This window comes from Syngnathus typhle, linkage group LG4 (genome assembly GCF_033458585.1).
Source record: "Syngnathus typhle isolate RoL2023-S1 ecotype Sweden linkage group LG4, RoL_Styp_1.0, whole genome shotgun sequence".
Classification (NCBI taxonomy): Eukaryota; Metazoa; Chordata; class Actinopteri; order Syngnathiformes; family Syngnathidae; genus Syngnathus; species Syngnathus typhle.
In genome coordinates, this window is record NC_083741.1 from 17,685,564 (window position 1) to 17,713,465 (window position 27,902).

General features: G+C 40.3%; 1 protein-coding gene across 5 annotated transcripts in view; it reads left to right on the forward strand.

The window, feature by feature from the left end:
• LOC133153175 (MAM domain-containing glycosylphosphatidylinositol anchor protein 1) overlaps positions 1-27,902 on the forward strand; it is a 96,752-nt gene that overhangs the window by 54,782 nt on the left and 14,068 nt on the right. For all 5 annotated transcript variants that reach the window (XM_061277269.1, XM_061277272.1, XM_061277268.1 and 2 more), the window contains 11 exons: positions 7,508-7,704; positions 8,810-8,942; positions 14,303-14,572; positions 15,923-16,252; positions 16,797-17,093; positions 19,650-19,916; positions 20,049-20,197; positions 24,011-24,191; positions 24,373-24,396; positions 27,382-27,534; positions 27,616-27,777. In XM_061277269.1, the coding sequence (XP_061133253.1) occupies positions 7,508-7,704; positions 8,810-8,942; positions 14,303-14,572; positions 15,923-16,252; positions 16,797-17,093; positions 19,650-19,916; positions 20,049-20,197; positions 24,011-24,191; positions 24,373-24,396; positions 27,382-27,534; positions 27,616-27,777 (2,163 nt within the window). The remainder of the gene's footprint in view (positions 1-7,507; positions 7,705-8,809; positions 8,943-14,302; positions 14,573-15,922; positions 16,253-16,796; positions 17,094-19,649; positions 19,917-20,048; positions 20,198-24,010; positions 24,192-24,372; positions 24,397-27,381; positions 27,535-27,615; positions 27,778-27,902) is intronic.

Here is a 27,902-nt window from a genome sequence, read left to right on the forward strand (position 1 = left end):
TTAGAATATACTTGAAATAGAATAAATTAGATTTAAAAGTGGTGTTTGTTTTAAACTCCTGTCAAATAAAACTGCTACCATTTTTGGTTCTTTATAACAATTTCCCCTACTTTGCTATGAGGTGATGCTATGAGTTTGCTATGAGTGTGTTCTCCCAGTGAGACAAAGATAACGACCGCTCTGACCTTGCAGTAACCTCAAGCAACTTCAGAAATTACAGCCATATGTCATTTAAAATTGCTAGCATTTTTTTTTTTTGTTACAAACGATACATACAAGATGAAAAGCAATTGTTTACATTGTGGTGATTTTGGACCAATAAGGGTTGATCTGCCAGGTCATCTTTGATACGAATCAAAATGAGTCGTATTCTGGCTTGGACAATGACAAACGATGCTCGGAAGTTTGAAGTAACTATTCTGACCTTTATGAAATCCGAACAATACAAACAGGAACTGTGTAAGTCATTAAATTTGAACCAATGGTACTAAATGACAACTAAACGGGATTGATAATAGGATTTACCAATCAAAATTATTAGCCCAATTATGAAACAATAATTATGCAGTGTTACATAAGACCGTAGTGCTAGCAAGATGATTCCTTGCCACTAGCCACACATATACCGGTAATATAGGCACACCAAATCCACCATTTTTTCCTTACTCAAAAAGCAAAATGAAACATGTTTCTTGATTCCAGAGTATAACAATTCAACAAGCTTTAGTTGCGTTCTAGTGCAAAATATATTATGGTGCTCAAAGGCAATAACAAATATAATCAAATGACTTTAAATCAGCCTGTAGAATAATCTCTGAAAGAAGTAAAAAGAGAAATAAAACCTTCCCAGGATACAAACAAATATCTAATGAGAAATATTCAAATCGCAACCATCCCTCTCATGGCCCCGTGTAGTCGTTAGTAGGGGTGTAACGATACATCGATACACATCGATTAATCGATATAATGCTCTACGATTTATTGGCATCGATGCTAAACGTAAACATCGATTTATATCGCCGTGTTTGACCTCGGACATTAGACGCGACTTTATTTTGAAATCCAGTTCATTGTTGCTTGCTTCCTCTCTCCGGGAGCAGTGCGCCCGGCGTTGTTGTGTTGTGAGCAGAGCACGCGCGTGAAAGGGGAGGCGACAACTAGTACGCGGCTCCTGGGCTGGTGCTATGGCTAGTGTCCAAAGAGACGAGGAAATTTGCTCCCCTTTAGGCTTCAAGTCATTCGTTTGGAAGCACTATGGATTCCAAAGAAAAGATGGCTCAACGGACAAGACACGTGCAGTTTGTAAATCCTGCCATGCGGTGATCAAATATTCAGGGAGCACAAATCTCGCCGCACATTTAAAGAAAAAACACGACATCAAAGTTCAGTGTTAAAATAAGCACTTTGTATACTACAATACTCTTGTAATTTCCTAAATAAAGAGTTTGCAGTACCTTGTTGATTTTGCGTATGAATTGTTATAAATCAGGATATTGTTCTATATTTTTTATTAAAAAAAAAAAAAAATCGGATCGTAGAGCACTATATCGCGATATATCGTGAATGAATCGCAGCAGGCTTTAAGATATCGGCAAGTATCGTATCGTAGTTCTTTATATCGATATTATATCGTATCGTGAAAAAACCCGCGATTTACACCCCTAGTCGTTAGTATCATCTACTTAGGACAAATAAATGGCTCCCTCTAATATATGTCCTGTCAAGGAAAAACAGGTAGTAAGTGTAATTATCTTAGTTCATCGCCTCTTCTTCACACACAGACACAAAATGGTCGAAGAAAGGTGAAACGTGTCAGGTGCTTGCAAGACCACAAATCTAGGAAGTAACAGAGTTACATTTTCTTAAGTGTGGTCTTGCTTGGCTCAGCAGTTTCTCGATGGTGCAAGCAAAGATTCTGGTGGCTGTTTGGCGGCCTGCCCCCACCCTCACATAAATCAGTTTGGAGAAACAGGCTAACAATTGCAGGTGTGGTTATTTATTTTCAAAAGACTGCCTGATAAGCACAATGATGAGATAAGCAACTTCTGTTAGGCGTGTGATAAGGTGGATTCCGGTCTGGAGCAGATCTATCTTGGGGCTTTGTAACTCCTTCAATCATGGAACTTTTTCCTTTGTCAAGTGTGGAGCTACCATACATAGTTCTAATATTTCCGGCTTTTGCTATAACATACACAACACTCACAGCGGGAATGAAAGGAATTCAATCAAAACCGAGTACCGTAAATTTTGGGCTATAAGCCGCACCGGACTATAAACCGCACCAGCTAAAATTTGTGATTTTTTATTTTTAAATATCATTTTTGTAAAAGACAAATTTGTAGCAGATTTCTTTTCCTAATTTTGTGTGTGTTGCAGATTATGCACATATCCATTTTTTAATACTATGCACGCACTAGATACAACGATGTTGATGCAGTGTAACAATGCAGGCTGTTATGTTACACCTTGACCCAGAAGTCATTACGTCCAGAGACAGCGTTAGAAGGGCATTTTCTATCTTCTAAGCTCCTCTCCCTGATAACTTCAGAAAAGATTTATTGGCACATGCCTGGATTTTCTGCTTTTATACTCCTGTGGGCTGAACCCACAAAACTGAGATTCATTGGTGGTTTTATCTGTGTGGAGAAAAAGTGTAGCGGCACGCCTTTTTGAATTTAGCATACAAACACACATTTAAAGACAAACAGGCAGATCACAAAAAAACTTTTGTGTTTTTAATTTCATGCAGGCATTGCACGACCAAAGTGTTTGTATTTTATGCAAAGAACATGTTTTTTTTTCAACTGATTTGTAAATCAAAACATGGGCTACTTGCAGTTAGATATAAATGAATGCAAAAGTAAAAATCAAAAATTCATTCACGATGTGCGTGAGTGCAAATGGTTGAATACGTGTCCCCACCGTGCATATAGTTTGCATGACTTGCACCTGATGGCTCACAAGGTGAACTCGCAACACCCACCTGACTCTGTGCTGCGACACCACAACACGCACTGTAAACAACAAAGCCAAAACGAGTGTCTTATTGCCCGAGATAAGACGTCATCCCGCCATTAATGTTTAATGGCATTGTGCAGGCTCGCCGCATAATTATGTCTTGTACATAACACGTTGCCTCAGTAATGTTCGGGATGAACATTTGATTTGTTTCCTGTAAACAAAGCCCTAAATATAGTACCTTTCAGCTTTTCAACATCTTATCTTAGCTTCAACATCTAGCAAAGTAGATGTCCACAGAGAAGATGAAAGAGTAGTAGAGTGAAATGAAATAGGAGCTAATCTAACCATGAGCTTGCCCATTAACTACACGCAAAACTGGTTCACCTTGACGGTTTTGCTTTCAAACTCATATAAGTGGTTCTTCGTCAGGCACGACAATTAAAGAACCCTGCGAGCTCTCCCTTTAAGTTGAGCAACTCTGCTCCTCCATTTATGTAGTCCCCCTGACTATCCTTTAGAAATATTTTTTGGTGAACACAAGCCATCTGCTACATGATGCAATGTCTTATTATCACAGTAGCATAAGAATGTTTGTGCCCACGAGTGAAGTAAACTCAAGACTTTTATGCAGTCACGCCATAGTGATGCAATTGACTAGAACAGTATTTAGTTTTTTCACATAATTAATGATGTCATTATTAATCGGCATAGCTCAGTTTTGCAATATACAGGTTACCCCGTGGCAGATATGCATTATTAAGATAATGCAGGGAATTTACATTCAAGAGCTGTCGAGCCTTCACTTTTAGAATTTCATATTGCACCTTTGCAGCACGATCGAGAATCTGTTTCACCATGGATCGATCGGTCCGTGTTATTTCAAGTTATTTAAAAAGAGGAGACCAGTAAATGTAAATATCTGCCTTAATATTTATGGCATTAGCGAATACAAAAGATCCAAAGACTTTTGTTTTTAATGAAAAAAGGAGAGTGTGGTAGACAATAATCCCATATCAATAAATCAATCTTGACTCCTTGCCTTTGCCTTTTAAATACAGGCTCTTGTAATTTCCAAACGGGGGTCTTGTGCATGTTTCATGGCCTCTTTAGCGCTATGTCTATGCGAAGGATGCTGAATAATTGACGAGACGTGAAGCTGGATCAAATGGCAAGTCTGCCTCCCTGCAGGCGCAGTCTTTTGCATCGTTTTATTTTTTGCATTTGGTTGCATGTACATTTGGGGGTGTGTGCATTTATGATGATATTTGTGTGTCTGTGTGTGCACAAAAATCCACAGACACGTGTGTTTAAACATCACACATATGGGTTGTAGCCATGGAAATTTCATCCCAGTTTCAGATTTTTTTCCCAATTTTTTTCATTTGCAAGTTATGAGTTTTGAATGAACTACCGTTAATAGAGAAAATCGGACACTCAAACTTCATGCAGAGTTGTTCCGTTGGTCTTCATTAAATTTAATTCTCGTCAGATATGCTGAGAGCAAGCGCTATAGAAAACGAATTGGGCTGTGTTAACTTTTATAATGACATTAATTTGACTCATGCCTATAATCAACATCAAACTTTTAAAGATCTAATCACTGTCTTTCTTATTTCTTGTCATTTCATTAGTGGAATGTCAGTCTTAGGGATACTCTAAGCTTTTTAATCCATTGCTGAGAAAGCAAATCCTGCAGAGGAAGCGAATTTAGCTAGTATTTTGTTAATTTCATAATACAATAAAATTTGTTGAACTACAAACTAAATCGAGTGTCAGCGAAAGCACAATCCTCGAACAAACCATAATAATTTAACACACAATTTTGTATGTACTGAGCTGCTAAAATGAAACAGATGGCCACAATCGATATTTATCTTATAATGCACATTAAATGATCCCGAAGAGCACTCATTCTTTCTTAACTGAATAGAAAATATCTCCTCGTTAAAGCACAAATACAAATTCTCTTCCATGACACGCTCTCACTCAATTGAGCCTGTCATCTTCTCTTTGCTGCCTTAATGGCCGTCTACTCCCTGAGTGCTATTAGGGAATAGAGCATGATATTGGAAATCAAAGAGGATTTGGAAGCTCGCAGGGCGCCGTCCGTCCTCTTACGGGGGCGGTCGGGGGTGATTGGCCAGCAGAGGTCAACTTGTTATAAAAACACAGATGACTTGTTACAAAGGCACACTTGCTCAGCCATGGCTGTTACAATGGATTATTTCTAAGGAGATCACTGCCATGGTTCCTCTTGTATAAGCTACTTAATGAAAGTATCTCATCCAGCCAATATGCTGCCTTTGGTGCAAATTTTAATTGGGGAACAGTGTATCGGAACTAAGCCCTGCCGCCATTAGTGAAAATCCGCTGGTAATGGACTTGCCTCAAAAAGATTTCATCTTGCCAGTAGCTGCCACAAGATGGCATAAAAACATTATTCTTATCTAAATGGAACACCGCAACTCACTTCTAAGTAGTTCTTTGGCATCAAGATGCCACAAGCACTACTTTTGTCTAAATGAAGCGCTTCAACTCACTTCTAAGTAGTTCCTTGGAATCAAAAGTTAAAATGTTTTACTGTTGACTAAAGACGTAATTCTCTTCTCTTCTATAAGTCCTTCTGGCAACATGTGCTTTTGTATCCAAAATAAGTCACATGTTTATTGTACATGGCTAGACACACATTTATATAGCACTCACACCTCAGTCGCTCAAATAACACAATCCTTAGTGACTATGAAGTCATTTCCAAAGGAATCAATCCGCTGTCTCTCTTTATTTGTGTGTGTGTCAATTGTGTACAGACAGAATGACAGCACTCTTTTGCCTTCTGTCACACACAACCGCCACACTGGAAATAATCTACCAGGCAAGGACCAAATCTGCCTGAACACAATCCCCAACATCAAGTAAACAAAGTTGATTGTGTTCTTTTTACCCAATCTCCTTCAAACGCAGGCACACGCTGGCAGTGCCAAGACGAGGCATGCGGAATTTTTTGACAAGCGCCCAGCTTTTGAAGGCCCTGTTGCTGGCATCGCCTCTCATGGCGCTCGCTGTTGCTACGCTGTCACGCCTCCCGCTGGGCCTTTTGTCGCGAGCGGCGTGTTGTCGTTATCAGAACCAGGGCGTCCGCACTGAGATGAAAGCTGGGGGGAAACAGGTGAACACTTCAGAGTGTTGAGGAAAATCTCAGCCAAACAGATCGAGAGCAACGTTAAAATGAGAGATGTATTAGAGTAAGCAGCTTAGCTGGGTCAGTCACGGTACGCCGTACTCAGGTTTTACTTGAGTTTGAACTTTTTAGATGACTTCAGTGGAGGAGTATCTGCTATGCAACAATATTTGAACATTTTTATGTGCTAATATTGGCTGTTGGGACATTGTTGGAGGTGCTGCGTCTGTATCTTTGCTAACTTTATAGTTTGTCAGCGAAATTTAAGTATGATGAAATCTTGCACCATGAAGCAGATGCTCACAGCTTTCCTGCTAAGCAAAGGGAAGATGGAAAAGTTTTTTCCTTTTGGGCAAAATAGTCTTTTTTTTTTTATTTTTTTAGATAGGTTTTGGGATAAATACATAAAGTTAAGCATATAGCCATATTTTTGTATTATCCTAAAAATAAAATGGTATATTTTTAGCTGATTTGTAGACAAAAATCAAAAAGCACATTTTTGTTTGTTGAGCATGTATCTCCAAAGTTGCATTTTTGTTCCCAAACACTTTTTATGGATAAATAAAAGGAATAAATCATGAAAATGAGGTAGTCTTCCTTCGTCCTACATGCTCCTGATATTGTTCTTGAAACATCTAATTATTTATCACTCGTTTTAATTGCTGCTTTGTTTACGTGCCATCTGTTCTGGCCATCTCCAGTAACCAAGGGCACGGAATCCAGATTTGCGTGTATAACGCAACCCATTCGTGACAAAATTGCCCTTTCCAGCATCGCACAAGATCTAGCATGCTTAATCTACCACACACGGTTCCGCCCAAATATGTCAGATTAAGAATGCAATCAGATCAGTACATGTACACCACTTCCCTTGTTACTTTGCCATACTCACATGATGGAATCGAGGAACACGGCAGTGACACGGACAAGTCAGCCCATTCCTTCGAGATGGAATGCAGTAATGATGACGTGTTTTCATCATGACCATATTATTTCATTTTGGACGCATTAAATACACATAACTTCTGCATGGAGCAAGGGGAAAGGGATTGGGAAGGACGGATGCTGATGAGAAATGGAAGTGACAGTGAAATTTGGAGAAATGGCAGATACAGAGGGAAAGCAACATGCTTGTGACAGCAAGTGAAATTGCATCCACCATGGGAAAAGGAGATGACACTAACATTGAGGAAGTGAACATGGGAGCAGTGCAAATTGTCAGATTGGATGTATATGACCACAAAAAATAATAATAGAAGCAATTCAAAGCAACAGAGGCACATGGCAAAAAGAAATCGTGGAGAGTAAATCGAATGAAACGTCTTGATGAGTGGCGAGATCTTACTTGGTATTGTATTTTTTTTTCAGACCTGGACACACCAGTTCTGACCGTTCACCAGACCATCAGTGACGTGCGCGGCAGTTACTACCAGGAGAAGACCGTGTTCCTTCGCTGCACCGTCAACTCCAACCCGCCCGCTCGCTTCATCTGGAAGCGTGCAAACGTGCTCATCGAACAAAGCAAAGACAGCGGTGTGGATATCTACGAGCCACTTTACACTCAGGTACCAAATGTTCTCCTGATTTGCTCTACATTGCAATAGTTTCAGTCAACCAAAGTAGCAAAACCAAGAAGGGATGAGCAATCAATCAGACTCCTTCATTTTACATCTCAAATGCCGACGACCATCCACATCTCCTCTGGGCTCCACCTTAATGACGCTCCTGATTCCTCAGCTCCTCCAGCCATCCATCCATCTAGTCCCCCTGCACTGACATTTCGACTGAACAACACGTTAGCAAAAATACTGCCCCGTGGCCGTATAAAGCAGCAACGATCGAATAGCGCCAGCATTCCCCTCTATAAAAACGACGATAATGCAGGCTCGAAATGATGCAACCATCCAGTACCAATATTCTTCTTCAATGATCGTCATGGGCAAAAATAATGAAAAGAATGAACACTGGGTTTACAAGACATACAACAATATATAGTGTAAGTGTAAAATTAGCAGGCCGCCATCTTTGAACTCCAAATAATCCACTCACCATTCAAGCAACCCAACTTCCAAAATTTCTCCTGCTCATCTGACCAGCCTTCTTTACCTTGACCTGCCGACGCATCCTCCTGTCTTCTAATCTCTAATCTATTTGCGATTATCAGCACAACCTGCTCCTCACCAGACATTTCAACCAACTTTCTATTTGTTTAAGAAAAGCCGTACTCTCACTTACTGATCAATAAGTTACGGTAAACAAAAGTTTTCAAGCATGTCTGAAAGGACAAAGACAACAGTTCCTTTTTACTCAGTTTCTCAGCGTATCAGTCAAGCACAAAGCAGATTCCCTGGAGTTCAATTGTCCCGGCAGCAGAGTATGGTACTCGTCAAGACTGGCTACGAATCGATCAGCCCAGTCATCGCCTATATGGTATCGAACAAACACAGCGGGTACCGAAACAGTCCGGAACACGGGTCTGCCATCGCACATGATTGGCACATATGATTGTGTTTGCACGGTTCATAAAAATGAAAAAGATCTTTCAGACAAGATTTCAATATGCAAAACAATTAAAATGAAGTCAACCGATTTGTTTGTCATCAGATTATGTCTAGCGTCAACAGCAACAGTGGTTCACTTTAAAACGTGTTTGTTTTTTTTGCACTTCAGGGTGAAACCAAAGTCCTGAAGCTGAAAAATCTGAGAACAAAGGATTTTGCCGATTATACCTGCCAGGTGTCGGTTCGAAATGTGTGTAACATTGAAGACAAGCCAGTCACCTTCAGGCTCACAAACAGCACATGTAAGTAAAAACACATTTGTTACTGCTCACCATCCAGATGATCACCTCTGACCTCTTTATTTTTCAACCACCTCCTCTTCTAACTCCACCTCATTCAGTGTTTGTTCTTCCACCTTTTCACTTTCCCCTCAAATTTACTGGGTCTCTCCTCTCGCCTGCCTCCCGGAGCGCCCAATTGCCAAGCCGTCTTGTTGAAAAGGCATCAGAGGGCCGTCAGCTGCAATTCAGTTGTCACGTTGCCTGTTATCTCCAATTCAGTCCGCAGCGCTCGATCCATCTCCACACCGCCGCCGCCCAGCAACAACATTGCCATTGACAGCTCTGTCAGCCTCGTTATGGTCAAACTGATACACTGGCTTTGTTTGTTTTTTTATTCTTGAGGCTGGCTTGTTGTTTTTGCGTGCTGTTTTCTGCTTTTTCTATGCCTCTCTTTCTGATACCAACTATATGAGTTTATCCACGGGAACCTTTCAAGAGAATTCTTTGCATCTAAAGCATAATATCCACAGCCTATGGCGGTCTGTCTGTCTGGCTGGCTTTATTCTAGTTTTATTTGCTTCAATGTATTTTGTGACACAGTTAACATTTTTCAAAATTTTGCTGATGTGACGCCGGAAACGGTAAATTAACTTTACATTTTATTTGAGAATATTTTGGAAAAGGCAACACTGAGCTGTTGCTCAGAAGTCAACCAGCCCTGTGGAACACATTGTGTTCAAAGTTTGAGGTCTCTTCCCTTAATTATTAAAAAAAAAGGATTACAGTGCTTATGGCAGTCACACACACACACAGACACACGCGCGCGCACTCACGCATGCATACATGCACACACGCGCGCACGCACACGTGTGCTGGCATAAAAGCTCACTGAGTTACCAAAACAACCAATGTGTCTGAACTTCATAGTTTAATAGTGACACGAAATCCTCTGCTCTGTGTGTGTGCGTGCATGTGTGTGTATTATAAAAAGTTCTTGTATGCCTGTAGTTTTGCAATATGCAAAGACTTTAAATAAAATGTACGGTAATCAACTTTATTTTCAATGACTGCAATCCAGTGGAATGAAAAGCAATTCAATTTTTACACCAACCTAAAATTATACTAAAGTGCACAGCCTGTAAAACTGTACTCATTTTTGAATGATATTAAACGAGTATCTTCATTCCCCCAAAAATTATTTTATATATAGGCACATCATATTTAAGATAAAATGAGTCTCAGCACTCGGGAGACTTTTAACGGGCTATAAAGTGACGAATGTTGTAAAATGGGGTCATGAATTCTAGCAACATTACAGCAGTCTGATGACTGGTGCAAAATCCCATCGTCATTGTTAAAAAAAGAAAAAATGACGACAAGAGAGAGTAAGTAAAATAAAGTAAGACAAAGACCGTTGGTTTCCATCCTCCGTGATATTTAGTTGTATTTATTCTCCGCTGAGCTTCCGTGTGTCCTTGTGGCGTCCGTCACTCACCGCTTAGATTGGATTGCCCCAACTGGGTCACGCCATCACTGCTGCTTCACTGCGGTGGGAATAGGAGATTGATTGATTTTTGGGATCATAATCCCAGTCCTACCACTTACTGACGGCAGCTGCCAAATCCTCTTCGTGCCTAATAGGAACACAGGGACAACGGTGGAGGGAGGTGAGGCCATGTTGTGGTAGGCAAAGTGCTATTAGAACTTCTGAGAACAAGATTGGAAAGATTTCGCGTGATCCAACTAAATATTAGGTTGGCACCACTGCAGAGGAGTAATCCTTGCTCTTATATCACTTTATAGAGCACTTGTGTAAATGTTTGGACTTGACTAACTTTAAGCAAGATAAACACATTGAATTGTAACATCAACAGTGCTAACCAAAGAAGCTGACAAGAATCTCTCCAGTTCCTACAATCTGTTTGAAAACCCTCAGTGGGATTTGGACCTTAGACCTTGCTGACACAAAGCCAAGTCCTTGTGGACCAAGCTACTGATGCCTCCATAAATGTTTCATTATTATCAAGACATGTCTGTGCAGATTGGCTCGAAGAGGTCATGTGACTTCTCAGAGGGGATTTGGGGTGCCGTTTGAATACTAAGTTGCTGAAGAAGGGTTAAGACACTTCTTTAAAAATGAAACGGGAGTGGAGTGGAAGTGGAGAAAAGCCGCCGATACATTCCTACGACCTACCGTCGATTTATTTTTTTACGCAAAGTCGGTGTCAAAAGAAAACAATTACACAGCAGTCTCTAAAATCATCCTGAGTTGTTTTAAGTGCCAACATTATGAGCAATTCACTTTTTCTTTATGAGCATTGTAAGTGCTTTATCTGGCCAGTTAAATGAATATCACTCTGATAATGTCAATAAACACTGAGCGGGGTTATCTTTAAAGGCAGACTCTTACTTTTATGCTGTGCTGGTATTGGACGTTATCGTGCTGTGCAGGTGTACTGAATGTTACGGCCAGTGCGTATGAGACTGGAGAGCCTGTCGCGCAGAGAACAACTATGTAAAATGTTGACAGCGTGACAAAGGCAAAATGAAGAGTGGAGTAAAAAAGAACGTGTGTTAAGGAGGGAAACATTTGTTAGCTGCTTGTAAAGTGCGGCGCTGCGCACAAATCCCATTAGCTTGGCAACGAGTGGCGGGTGATCCCGCTGTTGCCACACATCCCGGGAAAATTGAAGCTATAATTCTCAGATCCTCACTTCCCCTCCTCGGGTCACTTATCTCCTCAGTCACATATTTGGGTTTCTCTTCACAAAACACATCTTATATTTTATCTTTTCTATTTTGAAATGACAATGCTAGGTTTGGCCAATGAACATGTGGTGACTCCAATGGAATCCAATAATCTGTAGTCTTATCTAAATCTGATTTAAATAAAAAAAAAACTGGTCTTTTGTTTTCTGTACACTAACATATAGAGCTTTTACCTCGTTAAATCTGCAGTGATCCATCCAAAAATTGGTGGAGCGACTGTTTCCCCTGACATTGTGGCGTCAGAATTCAAACTGATAAGTAAAAAAATAAGGGTAAAGTGATTAAATGGTTCCAGTGATAAGCATTAATTAATTTTTTGACAGTGCTGGCACTACTGATAAAATAAAATAGAATTCTATTGATTGACTCCCAACTTATTTTTTAAACAAAAATGAGTATGCAATTGATTACAGCAACACCAATAGCGATAACCAGATCAACCAAGTGAATAAAGCTTGGAGTTATTGATCTACTTCCACCTCAGTCACTCTAAAGTCATTATGATGACAAAACTACAGGCGGTATGTAAACAGATTAGTCTCTCAACCGCCATGTCTTTGGTTTGCAAATATAACCTGCATCCAGTATTTTCGGCCTTGTTTTTATTACCCATGTGTTCGATTGGAGATCGTGTGGTGCAGTCATGCTTTTGAAGTGCAGTGTTCTGGTCTGGAAGATGTGCTGGATAATTATCAAAATCAGCAACAAACAGCTGCAGTTTTGCTCTATTTTTGCATGCTGTGATTGCTTAGTTCCTTTCACCAATAAAATAATTCTATAAATATATAAATATAGTAAATAACTGATCAGGATCAAAAGAAGGGAACTAGCTCTCGAAAGAATTACCTGATACTTAACATCATTTTGTTATAATTAATATATATAATTTTGAGCCATGACCTTTACAAGGACTCTCCACTGTATCCTAAGGGGCAACATTGCTTGACAGGATTTGTTCCAGTGTTCAGTAATTACTTCACTCAATTCCATTAATGCCAAACAATTTCCTACCAGAGCATTTTCCGCGCTTTTACTTGAAATTGCCCATCGGTGTTCGGTTTTTACAGCATACACACAATAGACTTTACCAGCCATTGATTGAATCATATTTATTGCACACTTGTCGAAACGGCACATTACCGAGGAGCTATAGTGGTGAGGGAGTTGCGCTAATCAATGAGGGGCTGAATAAACTCTCCCGCTCTTTGGATTTACTGGCGACTGTTCAAATTCAGTCAAAAAGGGGCTGCACGCAGCGTGTGTGTTGTGTTGAGTGGCGTCTGTGTATGTTTCCACAGATGTATCCTTCTTTAGGAGAAATTGCAATGCGCTGTAAGTAAATGTTTCTAAGCAGCTAGTACATGCTATATGCTTAATTACTAAAAACAGAGATGTGAGTTTTTTGACCTCGGACAAGAAACAGTAGAATATAATCTATTAGTATTGTAGCACTTTTTTTTTAATCGCAAAGACACTCTTTTGTATGGAAATTAGTGTGTATACACATAAATAGTTTGTAGATGAGTAATTCGGTAAAATGTTCTTCCGACAAATAGATTTTGTTTGTTTTCCGGACCGCTGCTGAAAGTCAAATTATCGATTCACAAACAAAGCAAATTGTAGCTTATCGTGGGCTGTCAGCCATGTTTTTTTGTTTACTTTTGGCTGGGACTTATTAAGGTCAGAGCATCAAAGCTGCCGATAAAATATTTTTACTCGTATCAGCAGGGGTGGCTGGTAATTTGCAAAAGTTGAACCACACTGCGTGCTGACTTTCATAATCTTTCTTCCGAAAATGCATCATTATACTATAGTTGACTACATTGCGTCCTACTCAGCATCATCCAAATGTTTATTATCCTTTGTAGCTCGTAGTGTTCATTCGTATCCATTCATTGTGTGCATAGGGGCATGTGTTCTTGCTTTTAGCAGAGACGTGCAGATTTTATTTTAGGTCTCTGTGTAATGTGCACCTCTTCAATTTAGGCAATTGCAGTCTGTTGAAAATTATTGATTAAGTGGATGTCCTGGAAAAAAAAAACTATTAGAGGAATGGAAGGCTTCAGTATTATGCGGAGGATTACATTTATCTCAGTTTGATAAAAAAAAAAAAAAAAAGAGAGAAATCTGCTTTAAATCCTTGCTGGAGTGTCCTCCTGTCAGCTCAAATATTACTTTGTAATCATTGTAAAACCCAAGTATATTTAAATTAATACACATACATTGGTCAACTCAATTTTTTGTAATCAGTGTTTTTTTCTGTAGCACGTCAGGTTTCAACATAATATATAGACGATAATATATTTAGTAATATTTATGAATTCATGGTTGGGTTCAGCAACATGTGGATTTTCTTTCCCTGAAATGTCATGGCCATAAATGGGTATTAAGCAAGCTTTTATAGGTCAAATTTAAAACAAAAAAGGAAAATGCCTCAAAAACCTGGTGTGCTAGAAAAAAACCTAACGCCATTTTTGCAGCCTCAGTGAGAAACATATTGAAGTTTTCAAGGTAACCTCATTAGAATTTTAATTACTTCAGGTTGCATCATCAACTCATTATATGTGGAGTAAAAGTCCAAACTAATAATCTATGATCGCATCACTTCCCAGCTCCGCCGATGATCCGGCTGTCCGTCAACGACACGGTGGTGGCAGATCCCGGCCAGGATGTTGTCATCACATGCGAAGTGACCGCAGGTTTCCCTCCGCCTACTGTCACCTGGTCACGTTACCCGGGACCGCTCCCCCTCAACGCCAAGGTCCGCGGTCCCCAGCTGATTCTGAGGGGCGTCACACCAACAGATGCGGGCTTCTACAACTGCACGGCTGTCAACAACGTGGGCAACCCCGCTCGTAAGAACATCAACGTTGTTGTCAGGAGTAAGTAGCCAAATTATTTCCACTCAGACTAATTGAGCTCAGTTAAAGTGCTGTGCCGAATCAACATAAAGAGCAGTCAGCAAGCAGATAAGAGAATAAAAAATAGAATATATTGACGAGAAAAAAAAGCTTTAAAAAAACAAGGTGTGAGCCATCATTGGGCTTTTTTTTTTTACCGCTTTGACATTTAAGCATAGTATGGTGGCAGTGAACTAAGGTGAACTCATTTCACAACTATTCTATATTAAAGAGGATTCAAGATGTAACCTCGAACAGTGGCTGCAACACCCACCTACATCAGAATGTGTATTTTTAATGTAAGCAGTCGATCCCTCATTATGACAAACTGGTGAGAATCATGTCAGAACGTGCGGGTTAACTATTCCTCTTTTGTTCACCCCCCACCCCCCACCGTTGATATAGAAAGCCTTCCATCGCTTCTCCCTTGCAGCTATTTTTAGTCCCTTTAATCATCTTTATTCACTCCAATTAGTTGGAGCGGAATGGAGGCAATTAGCGAGAGTCTCGCCCGTTAGCTAACACCGTTGACAATGTATGCTGGATGGCTTTTTCCTGTAAACCTAATGGGCCTGAACGCATCATCGCACCAACACAGGTGACAAATGAAACCCATTCAGTGCGTGCTTGTGTGTGTGAGCATGAACAGAGACAATGTCAATTTGAACACACACAATGCATGTGAAACATATGGTCAGTACCTCATGCGTGACATTACCCGGCATCTCTGAGAAGATGTTGAAGTGAAACCCCCGGCCTAAACTGCTCGCTGCCTGTAACGAGAGAAACACACAACTGTTTTGTATTCAGCGTTGAAATCTTCTGGGGAATGTGTAGCTTTTGAAAGTGAAAATGAAATGTGACACTGCAAGAGTTAGTCTGTCCTTGATTTTGCTCCTCTTTTGTAGCGACGTTCAGTTTTATTCTGTGCAAGGCTCCTTTTATGTCACACGCTTTCTCCAACCCCCCCCCCCCCAACCCCCTCATGCTTCCTTCTTTAATCAACTTTTTGCTTCTCTTTTTGGAACTTTGAGACATTTTGCATCACGTTGGTAAGGGATGATTATTTATGGCTTTTTTTTTTAAATAATAAAAAATAATCGCTGACCCACACATTTATATCATAAGTGGCAGTCGTAATCCTTCCACTGTCAAAAATGCAAAAAAAAAAGGAAATGTCAGGAACTCAATTTAAAATGAGATAGGATCGCTTACAAAATGATTTTTATTTCACATTGCAGCAACGAAACTTTCAGTTTCCTTTTTATTTTGAGAAATGTTTCTGGCTTAATCAGCTTGCAGTTAACCAGCTTTCGTCTTCTGTTGGCCCAGCTATGAGCAACCTGACCTTCCAGATTACTCCAGACTCCAACAAGGACAGCGAGAGCATCCAGATGGGTCGAGACCTCAAGCTGTCGTGTCATGTCGATGCCAACCCTCAGGACAAGGTCAACTACACCTGGTACAAGAACGGCGCCTTGGTCATCAACACGGACAGTCTGATTTTGCTGCGCAGCGACCCCGATATGGCGCCGGGTACCAGCAGCTTGGAGATTGTGGACTTGAAATTCCGAGACTTGGCAACCTACAGCTGCGTGGCAAACTTCCCGGGCAGCAGCGTGCCAGAGCTCCGAGTGGATGTCAACATCTCCCAGAACAGTGGTAAGGTCTTTGTCTTCTCTTTTACATATCTGACATATTTGCATGACTTCCAAAGTGTGTAAGTTAAAAGACTAAATGTCAAGCAGGTTTTGAAATGTGCTGATTTAGCACATTAGATAATTTCCCATTTTGTTTTTCTTCTCTCTTATTAATACAGTTCAATAACCTCAACACCTTTCAATTTGGCCCCTGTTCTGTTTGACAAAATTTCATGCCAACATGTATCTAGTTCCTCCTTGCGTAATTAGCCACAATGTTAGCGCCGAACACTGAGCGGCCGTTGCTTTTCACGATTCCCATGTTGCATTAAAGCGGTGTGATTGTTCAATAAAATGTGCCTTGTTAACGTCACTTTCTTTTGTACCTTTTTTATTCGCCATCTGCCTCTGTTTTCAAGTTTAACTGTCAGACACCATCTGTGGGTTTTACAACGTTCACCTCTTAGCCTCACAGATCCTAACCACTGCCTTGCATACTAAGCCCTAAGCCACTATAAAATGTCTATTAATGAATGTTCAATCTTTTGCATCTTCTCTCCTTCTAGTATCGCCCCCAATTCTGATGGTCCTTCCGAGCGGTCAGGTGGTTAGCGCACGAGAAGGCGGGACAGCTGAGCTGGTGTGCTTAGTGGATGGCAAACCACGACCACCAATCTTATGGTCCCGCGTAGAAAAGGACCTGCTGATGCCTTCTGGGAAGGCTGTGGTAGAGACGCCCGATGGCCGCTTGAGGCTGAAAAACATAAGCCGCGACATGATGGGGGCTTACCGCTGCCAGACTGCTCCTTACAACGGTCTCAACATCAAAAGGCGAGAGCTGCAGGTCCAGCTCAACGTGCAATGTGAGTGTTAAAGTGAATAGTTTCACACAAGAAATCCGTTTTTTAGCTCCATAACAGGAGCACCTTGGAGCTGTTCAACTTGGGCAATGTTTGGTCCCATAATATAGTAATGGCATTTTTGGTGATATTGCCTTATAAGTGAGTATACTTTCCAATCAAAAATTCCCTTGGAGAAATAAAACTTGTGCCAGAATTAAAACAACAGTTTATTGTCAGTATAAAATGATTTCCAAATCTATTTGGCACCCCTCTGACTTAACACCCACTGAAGAAGAGAATTCCCATCCCTTTGGTTTGAGGCTGCCTTTATCATTCCTCGCGTCTGTTTTATTGTCCTTTAATTATTTAAATCGGCTAAATCCTTGAGGTGCTGTAACTGAAGTAGTCTAGAGTATCGTTAAATGTACCCGGCATAAAAAGAAAGCTCAAATATTATTATTCTCTTTGAGGCACCCAAAGGCCAAGATATAATTTATATGATATACCCGAAGCAGAATGAAGCAGTTTAAATTACCGGATTCCATTGTGCTCCTTTTCTCCGCAAGGATTTACAGGGCTTGCTAATGCAACCCGGGCGGAAGGGCAACAACACTGTGTGAGCCGCGCTGTCCACACCGGCCAAGTCTGATTAATGGACCAGGTGGCCGCTCCACTCTGGGTGCAGAGAGAAACACAGAGATGAGACACACGGATAGAGTGTGTGGACCAAAAACAGGTTCAAGAGCGAGGATGAAATGGAAAAGTGGCATTTGGGAAGGTGACGAGATGGATGGTGATGTGCTAAGTTTAGAAAAAAAAGTGTTATTGTCAGGTTATGACAATGGAACAGGAGGGTAGATAACACAGCAACAACTCAGGAACGTGTTGGAAAACAGATGGGTCTACATTTCACACCATACTTAATTTGTTCTTCATTAAATGCGGGCTTTTTTGTTTGTCCATTTAGCATTGTTAATTGATGTGAGGGAACAGTGACGTTATTTTTACGGCAGACGCTATGCAGTCTTGGCACACTCGTCCCCCCTCTACTCTATTTTCTTTGCATGCTATTCTTCTTCTTTCCATCCCACTTGGCTGTTCTTCCTCATTGCCATTCTCATCATCATCAATCAGATGACGAAGGGAGGAGCCTCTCCCTCTCTCACCCTCTGTCTGGTCCGGTCTTTCCGTCTCCCCATCCTTTCGCTCATATTCAATCATCGACCTCGCTCACTTTCACGTCGCACTTTCCACGTCATTCGTCTTCCTCATTGTTGCTTTCGCCCTACCTGTCATTCCTCCTTGCTGTATCTGCACACCACCTCCTTCTCTAAATTGATTTCTACTTTGTTTATTGTAAACGTTAGGCTTGATCAGTTTTGCTGTCACCGCAGAGGAATCTATTTGCATTCAACGAAACCTTTGTTTACATTCGTTGCGTTCTTCTGATGAGACAAAACATTGCGGTGTGTCACAAAGACGGGTGGCAAACAAACCAAAATGGAGATGCCTGAGAGCTTTCGAAGGAGTTTGTGAGACGTCACGGACATATTTAGCTTTTTAAGAGATGCAAAAGTCCGATGATGGCAAAGTTTCCAAAGATCTCAAATACCTTTAACGTAGAAAGGACTGAAGTGTAACACAAGCTATAGTGAATTGAAAGACTAAGAAATATCCAAGCACATATCAAAAAGAGGATGTATCTAGGGTACTATATTTAATGATATCCAGAGAGAAGTGATTTAAAATGCCACCTGTGACCAAAGGGTCATGCTTAATTGCCCAAAAGGGCATAGACACTTTTGTTATGCTGTTAAGAAGAACTAAAAATGGATCACATAAGGGTCTTCTCTTCACAGTTTACCTGCTCTGCGTCCTTGACTTGTGTCCAAAGTCAGACATCAGCATGCATACTGTATGTGCCTATAAACGGCATCAGGTTATGTGACCGTACACTAATCAGCGCACGGCATTACAAGACGACCCTTCACCGCTCAGCCAACCTTCAGCTTCACACTACATTAAGTACATGTATGCCGCTTTGAACAAGTGGCCATTATAAAATATCCAACAGCAAAAAGTTGTCTTGTATTTCAGTGTTTTTACTGTCTTTGCATCTCCCATGAGACTGTTCTGCTCATTACGTAGATTAGACTATAATTACACCTGCGTCTGATAAACGCGACTCATAATGTACTATAGAAACGCTGCCTCGCCTTTGGGACCCCGAACACGCAATCTCATTGCCGTTAATAGGGCAATACCATCATTAGCAGGCATGTCTACGATGCACATGATTAGCCGAGGGTGAAAGACCTGCCTGGTGATTCGGGGTGGACTAATTTATCTGCGTCATGTCTTCGTTACCCTCGGGGCAACAGCGGCTAGTCAGTCATTAGTCACAAAGGCAGGCATGGCTGTACGTAGGTTAATTGTGACCTGTTAGCATAAGTTAGCAAGAGAGACGGGTATGCCCTTCCTGGAAATTCTGAATGTCTTGGTAATATTGGGTATTATCAAGAATTTAGATCTTTTAATACATGAGGAAAGGTTAATTGACCAAAATTGTCTTCACAGATCCTCCCATTCTGGACCCAGTGTTTCAGGACACACGTGCAAAGAACTCTCAGATGGTGACCCTCAGGTGTTCGGTCCTACGTGCCAACCCGCCACGTATCACGGACTTCCGCTGGTACCGCAACGGCGAATTTGTCCGGATGCCCATGCCGGACTTGAAGGAGACCCCTCAGCTGAGATTCAAACTGGAGCCGACCAATAATGGATCTTATGAGTGTAGAGTCAGCAATAGTGCAGGAACATCTACATGTAGATTCCAGGTTTCTGGTGAGTAAACAAAACAAATTCACGATGATGTGGCAGCAAACACTCAAATAAAATGAAGAAATTATGGAATTGTTGGTGGAAGAGGCATATATAAACAACAAAAATGGTTTCTTTCCTTTCAATGCTCCCCAGCACAACCTTACGAGGTTGAATTCTACTTTGATACGCCCAACCCGGTGAAGATTCTGAAAGGGAACAACTACTCTTACAATCTGCAGTGGACCCAGAAAAACCCAGAGGCCACAGATCGTATCATCGGCTACTCGATTCATGTCCTTAAGGTAAAGTCAAGCCCAAGTATGCACTGAAGGAACCTGCGGAATGAGTTGAAAGTTGGAGCTTGTGGTTTATCTCACAGTTCTGGGTTGGAATTTTGTCCATAGTTGTGATTGGCCAATGTGCTGTGTCTTGGTCCAAAGTCAGTATACAAAGACTTTGGGTGGAGGTACCCGTGTAATCCAAATACACACACATAAACACACTACGAGGTCTGCTTGTTTTGTGAAGCACGGGAACACGCATCTGTGTGTGGCGGGGTGTTCGTGCAAAGTAACCGTGAGCCTTGAAGAGCTGTGGGAGGGTGAGTAAATGTGTAGTTAATCAATTGGGGACTGAGACTGAATGAATAATGGTACCGTTCTTTTTGATGGCCTCTCTTCTGAAGCTCTCAACTGTCAGTGACTTTATTTTCACCTGACAGATCATTTCACACCAAGGTCCAGCATGTAACATTACGTGAAGTAAAAACACAGGATGGCTAAATATAAATAAAGTCTGTATCATGAGAAGTGAGTGAACAGCACCAATATTGCAACATATATAAAACAAAAGTGGCTACATTGGAAAAATTATTTTCTTTTTTGTCTCAACTGAGCCCCTCAATGCTAGACTGCCTTTTTCAAAGTGTGTGTGCGTGTGTGTGTATGCGTTTGTGCAAACCAGAATGCAGCCAATGCCAGCTTGCTTTTGTGCAGCTGAATAGTTAATTCTTCTCTTTTTATACCGGGTTGCCAGCCAAATGAAGTACGGCTCTAAAGAGAGGAGGAGAATTAGCTGTGTCCTTCCTTGAGATTTCAATTTCATTGTATGCCTCAGACCTTTCCCCTCGATCGCGACACTTTGTGCTCTGATTAGGAAAAAGTTGATAAACCACACACACGCACACAAGAATCCTTTTTATTCATTTTATTGCCGGCTTCTATGCCTGCAGCTCTTCTAGCTGTTATATTGTGTTCAGATGTTCATAGAATTGAATTAGTAGTCAAAACCTATAGTTGAGTAAAATACTGTTACCTTGGAATAACTTGCTATGATGCAATAGCTTCAATGGCACTTTCTTCGGAATATTTTTTTTTTTTTTACAATGAACGGCGTATATGTTTAGTGCAAATGAAGACAGAAGCGGGAAAAAAAAGAAAAAACGTGGACAGTATTGAAAGGGGAGAAATAAAATGGAAATGACAAGAAAAACATGATATCTCAACGGTCCCTTCAACTATTAACTCGAGGGGCAGAACATTGAAAAGTAATACCATATCCATTTCACAAGCCATCTATTGCGGCTACACTTTCCCCGGCTCATCCTCTTAACGCCTCAGCACTCCATCTTTTTAGCACATGCCCGAAGATGTGGGGCTCCCGGGGGACACGTTGAGACGGTAACACACAAGTGCTCATATCAGACGTGGAGCAGATGTCTTTACTGGAGAATTGATTTACTTTTGAACGTCACGTGTTAGCTTCTTCTTGTCTGAAATGTTAATAAATGTTGAACAAAAAGTGTATTGGTTTAGGTCATGTTCAGTCTCTGATCGCTTTTTTAGTGAGTTTCAAAAACTTTTTTGCTAGACTTGCACCGGGCTCAAAAATAACACCCAGATTGTGTCACGACACCTTCCATTATCATATATATGCGAAATGACCAAAAAAGCAAAATAAATCTAGGTGAATTAAAAGTAATAAGCATACAGCACACACCAACAATGACTTTACGTCCACACGGCTTATAGCAGCGGACTGCTGGATCAAGTCTTGAAAAAGATCCATTAATAGAGCATGAGAGAATAATTAACCTCACACTCATTATTATTTGAAGTGGCCGCCTCCTCCCATGTTCTCAATCCGTAGTTAGTTCACATGCATAATTGACTTTTTCCATTGTGCGAATGCCTCCACCATCTTACACTCTTTTGCTCATCACTTGCCGTATCTTTACAAAAGAAAATACTCTTGTGGATTTTTTTTTAATGAAATATGCAGGTATGTATCTAGTGAGGCAAGAAGTCTGTAGAGAACACTTTGATGTTATCCTTGCTCAGAGAAGTTCCATAATGGAGAGTGGAGTTCCGGATTGAAACAGTTGTTGACTCAAGAAAGCCGCATCCATTTCATGACTTATATAATCTTTTATGTCTGTTTTCATGGCTGAAAACAATATGCATACAACCAAACACACATTTCTGAGGCTCATTGCATCAGTGACTCATCTCTCCCACTTACCACATCCTGAATGCATATTACATGCGGACAGCTCCGCTTTTCTCTTATGTTGCGCCTCATTATGCACGCCGTATTTATGTGATGCTTGACTGTTTACATGGGGTGTAACTCTTGCAATAATGTGGGAACCTAAATGTTGATTAATGAGTGTTAGCTGGTAGTAAATTGATAGGAATACTGTATGACAGTGTGGGCATATGCAGTTTCTGGCATGTGAGCACAGTATATATGTGAAGGACAGGCTCTTCTGTATATTTTATTAGAGCAGGTTGTTGACAGAAAACTAACATTATCAAACATTTATTGTTTACCAGTATGCACCATCTGTATTTCACAATGTCCGTGTCTGTTGGCCACTGTGTTAAGTCACTGTCAGATGTTTGAGACACGCACATGGACACACAAACGCACATACACTGCATGCATTATCTGATAATTGCATGCTGTAGGTGTAGCAGCGTGTCATGGTCGAGTGGCTGACCTAATACATTAGAGGTAGCGTGCTGTCAGGTCTTTAAGTAGCTCGGATCAGCGGCAGATACACAGCTAATGGAGCCTTCGCTGCAGGGGTGGACTAACACAGCTAAAGCGTTGTCAATTTAAAATGGTGCCAACAAAATACACAAACCTTTTGGGGTTAAATATTACAAGATTACAACTGCACTTAAATTAGCATTTGTTCCACTCGGCTGTGTTTTAGTGCCGTATCGAATGAGGTTTGAGAAGTCAAGAGATGAATGAAGCACAATATCCAACCATTACAGCAGTTCATTTTTGTACCAAAATGCAAATAAATTTTAATAATTTCATATCTTTATTTTTTTTATTCCTCATAATCAAAATAAATAAAATATTTATCTTAAATATTTTAATCTTTTTAAATACCTCTTAATATATACTTTTCTTTTTTTTTAAATGTAGCAGCAAATTGTATCAGTTTCCTACTATTAAACATGAGCTCATTAAAATCTCTAAGCATGCTGGTAAAACGCTTAGAGTTGAATCATACTTGGTCGTTAAAGGAAATATGAAGGGCACGCACCCTCGTAAAATCAGAATATGAGGACACGCAGATCAATACGATACCATTAGCGGTTATCCACTGCACAATATCTGTAGTGGTCCAATCAGTGTTGCTCTAATCTAATTATGTCGGAATGGTGTAGATTTAGAACAAATGTCCTGCTTAACCTTGTATCCTCATTAACTGATCAGTTTTATCCACAAGGAGCCGTCAGCATGGGTGGAAGATACCACAACCGATGATGGGTCTGTTATCATATCTGGGTGATCTGGTACAAATCTTGAAATTATAGTATTTGGAAGGAAAAGAATTGAGAAGACAGCAAAATATGCCCAAAGGTAGCAGAGAAGGGAATTGGGTTTGGGAATGAAGTTATTCCGGCTGTAGTGCAGTCGCAATCTTTCGAGTGTATCTTTCATTATAGCTTCGTCTCAAGCACATTTGTTGTATTTGTGATCCTATTTGTTGAATATGTGGACTTTGGGAATTTATTTGTACTCCCTAGTAACTTTTTTCTCGTGCATTATGTCTGAGTTCCACTTTTCTCTTTCTACACTTGTGTTTGATTCAGAACAAGCAAAAACTGATGTCGGACCACATCGAACTAAAGGACAAGGAGCCTGAGAATGGGGTGCTGTTGTCCTATGCCATTCCTGACTTGAGAATACCTCTTTCCTATGAGGTCCGATTGGCCGCCATCACCATGTGGAGCAAGGGGGAATACGTCAGTCGCATCATCCAGTACTCAGAACGTGAGTGATCCATAAATAGATTCAATGGATACTGAAATGATTGAACACAAGGTTTTTCATGGATTCACAATTAACAAAACATCAGTGCATAATTTGACCAAAAACACAATTGTTTGACTTGAAAGGTTTTACTTCCTTGATTGCTGTGGATCATGTTAACCAGTGCTTCGTTTTCTTACAGCGTACACCTACCCAAGATCCACAGGTGAGTTCTCTCAGCTTCCATTTTCTAATCTTCTAAACTTGTTGCTGCCAAATGATTGATGACAGGGTGGTAAAATTAGCAGCGCATTTTTATTTTATTTTTTTACTTTCACACCGAAAAGCCAGTTTGTTTTATGGCCCCCAGAACTGTCAACAGTGATTTGTAAAGTCTTGTGATGATCAAATTTGGTTGCTTTAGGGAAGAGTGTGTGTTATGAGAAGCGTGTGAAAATTACACACTGTCTATATTTTTGATAAATGTCTGGAACAGATGATAGCCAAAGGGTCCTATGATGAAGTGTAACTAGACCTATTAAGATGTTTTTTTTTAAATTAAATTAGGTTTTGATTTCAGTAAATATGAACACATTCAATGAAAGGCTTTTTCTAGATCTTCATAAATCTTTAAACTGTTGAAACTGTTGTGCGTAATAATTTGGAATGATTTTTCTATTAAAAAATAATACTGTTATTATGGAGAGGTTGAAAAAGAGAACTAGTTTTACTCTAATGATCGATTGCTTGAAAATTATGCTGACTGTCATTTGGATCAACTGTTAAGAAAAATCAGACAAAAGTATCGTTCGCATCATTAGCGTGATTTGGTCCAAGTATTGAATATTGCCGATGAAAATGAAAGTAACCAATGTAAGGAGCTGTTTATTTGTCTTAAGATAATCCCACAGCCTTCAACTAATTGGCAAAAAAGAAAAAGTTTGTTTGCCCAGACTGCTGAGAGCCAGATTGTCTCTCCACAAACAAACAAAATCTTATTGCATTTGTCAGCCATATTTTTTGTTTACGTTCCATACTTTTCTCCTGTGGTCGAACCTCATAAACTCATCCAATCTGTCCTCTTCCCCGTTTTATTTTAACGCAGCATTCAACCTACATCTCTTTTAAGGTTGTGCGTCTCAAACTTTTCTTTTTGTAAAAACTTTTCAGTCATTCGTCTTTATCAGACCGCCTAATGTTCTCTGTCCTCTTCAGTAAGCGACATGCAGCATCTGTCTGGCACTGGTGTCACTCAGCTCTGCCAGGACGATGAAATGAAAATACAACTGCACATTGGAACAAACAGACTGTGAGAACAATGGCGCAAATTGAAACGTGTGAATGTCGCGGAGCAGGGTGTGAATAGTAATAAATTACCCCCTCGAAACAAATTCTAACACAGATGCCATTTGCTTATGCAGAGTAGCAGATATACTAGTAAACACGAGTCCGATGAATGAGTGGTTTTATTGATTTAATATACTCTTGATTATGTAGATCTTGATTAAAGTAATCAACAACGGATCCCACATGCACACGAAGACTCTAATTAGCAAATGTAGGATACAATTAATCGGCCAAGTATCAATAGGCTGGGCTGACTCATTATTCATTAATTATATAACACTTGGCTCGCATTTGAATGTGAAGATGTTAAGCTCCCTTTTTGTGATGTCATTATTTAGACATGGGTAAATATACAGAATTTAAATTACATTTCTGGTGTGTGGGGAGTTTCAGGTTATGCCAGAGTGTAAATGGACAGCTGAAAGTGGGAGAGATTCCTTGGTTGTTAACATCTAAAACACAGCGCCACAGGGTGGGTGGTCGGCGCCTGGGGCGAGTGAAATAATTTGATCTCTTAGGGCAGCAGAGTCTTCAGGTTATCATCGTTGACACCTTGCGAATGGATATATATACAATGCGAAAAAAGCCAAAGAAAATTCTTTTAGAAGAATGAAGATGCCATCTAGCTGTGCGAAGGAGATCCACTCATGGCGCTCAGTTTTGGATTGGGTCATTGAAATTGCCTGTTGAATTCTTATTTTTTTAAAGTAATTTGTAACTTCTGAATTTTAATACCTTACAGACAAGTGCAGAGAGATCCTCCAGTTTCCACTTCAGTATTCTTTGACTGAGGTTGTCAGGTTTACTTAGTAAATCTTACCCGGTAATGTCATTTACAATAGAAAAAAAAAAGATTGATTATCTTGAAAACAGTTGTGAATACAATTATGAAATCAAAGTAATATTTATAGGACTCCCTCAAAAAAATATTTCTATCAGCATAGCGAGGGATAACAATTCTCTTTTTTTTGTAGATTCTTGGCTTTTGAACCAAATCTTTTGTAAAGTTAAAATTCCATGATGTCCGACGTATGCAAAGGCTTTCAGTTCCAAACATGTTAGCCTTCTTTTTTTTTAAGTACCGTACGCCCATGCAAGCAAGCACAGGAACATTTCCTGAAGTGATCTATGTAGTGGCATTCTAGGAGCTTTCCCTTGTCCAGATTAGTTGATAAACTGCACTTGGCTCCAGTCCAACTACACAAAGAAAAACCCGAAAAGTCACACGGTGCTCTTTGGGAGGATGTGTCAGTGCACACATGTACATGAGCCGGGGTGGGAGTTGGGTCAGCGGTTTGAATTAGAAACAGCGACCAAAAAAAAAAAAGGCAACATTATTTGATGGTCATCCAGGTCAGAGTGATTCTTTTGCTTGGCTGACTGCTAGAAAATATTGATTTTTAGCCCATGAACATCCCAAGATACAAAACTGTCGGCTTATTCGTTTAACTCGCCTTCTAGTTAAGTCACTTGGAGGTTGAAGTTATTTTCATAAACCCATCCAATATGTCAGACGGATTCAAGCAGGGCAGTTGCCAGGGTGCAGAATGCCAACTTGGCTGGTTTTTTTAAATTTATTTATTTATTTATTTATTTATTAATTTTTTTATTTTTTTATTTACTTATTTATTTATTTGTTTGTTTGTTTGTTTACTTATTTATTTAAAAGTAAAAACCACCGGAGAAAATTATATGATAAAGGAACTTTTGATAGTTGTAGAAATAATATCATATTTTGTTGAAATTTTTACATATTGAACCACTTCAGACTTTCCACATTATCTGTAAAAAAAAAAAAATAGATGTAGGATTATCAGAAATGTATCCCCAATCTAACAGTTGCTTTTCCACATTCACGCACCAGACCACGTGTGTGGCTTTGAGGATGAGAGGATTTGTGGTTTTTCACAAGACCGAAGCGACGTTTTTGACTGGACGCGACAGAATCACCTGACCCAGAATCCCAAGAGGTCCGCCAATACAGGCCCGGAAACGGATCGCAGCGGAACCAAAGAGGGTGAGGAAAGGGGAATGAATATAATTTGCAGTTCCACGCAGCTATGCGGATCTCTGAATGTCGCTTTTTTTTTTCTTTCAGGCTACTACATGTACATCGAAGCATCACGGCCACGAGTTCTGGGGGACAAGGCTCGTCTGCTCTCTCCACTTTTTAACGTGACCACGGTCAGGGGCCCCAAGGGATCCGGCAGAGTCCCTTATTGTGTCTCCTTCTTCTACCACATGAAAGGCAAACACATTGGTGAGTGAATGAGAGGAGAATAATACATGCACACCTCAAGGTCCGTGATGCCGATTTTTTATTCTCGACAAATAATATTAAGGTGCATTAATGGTAAAAAAAAAAAGCAGCTCTTGCTCTGCTCT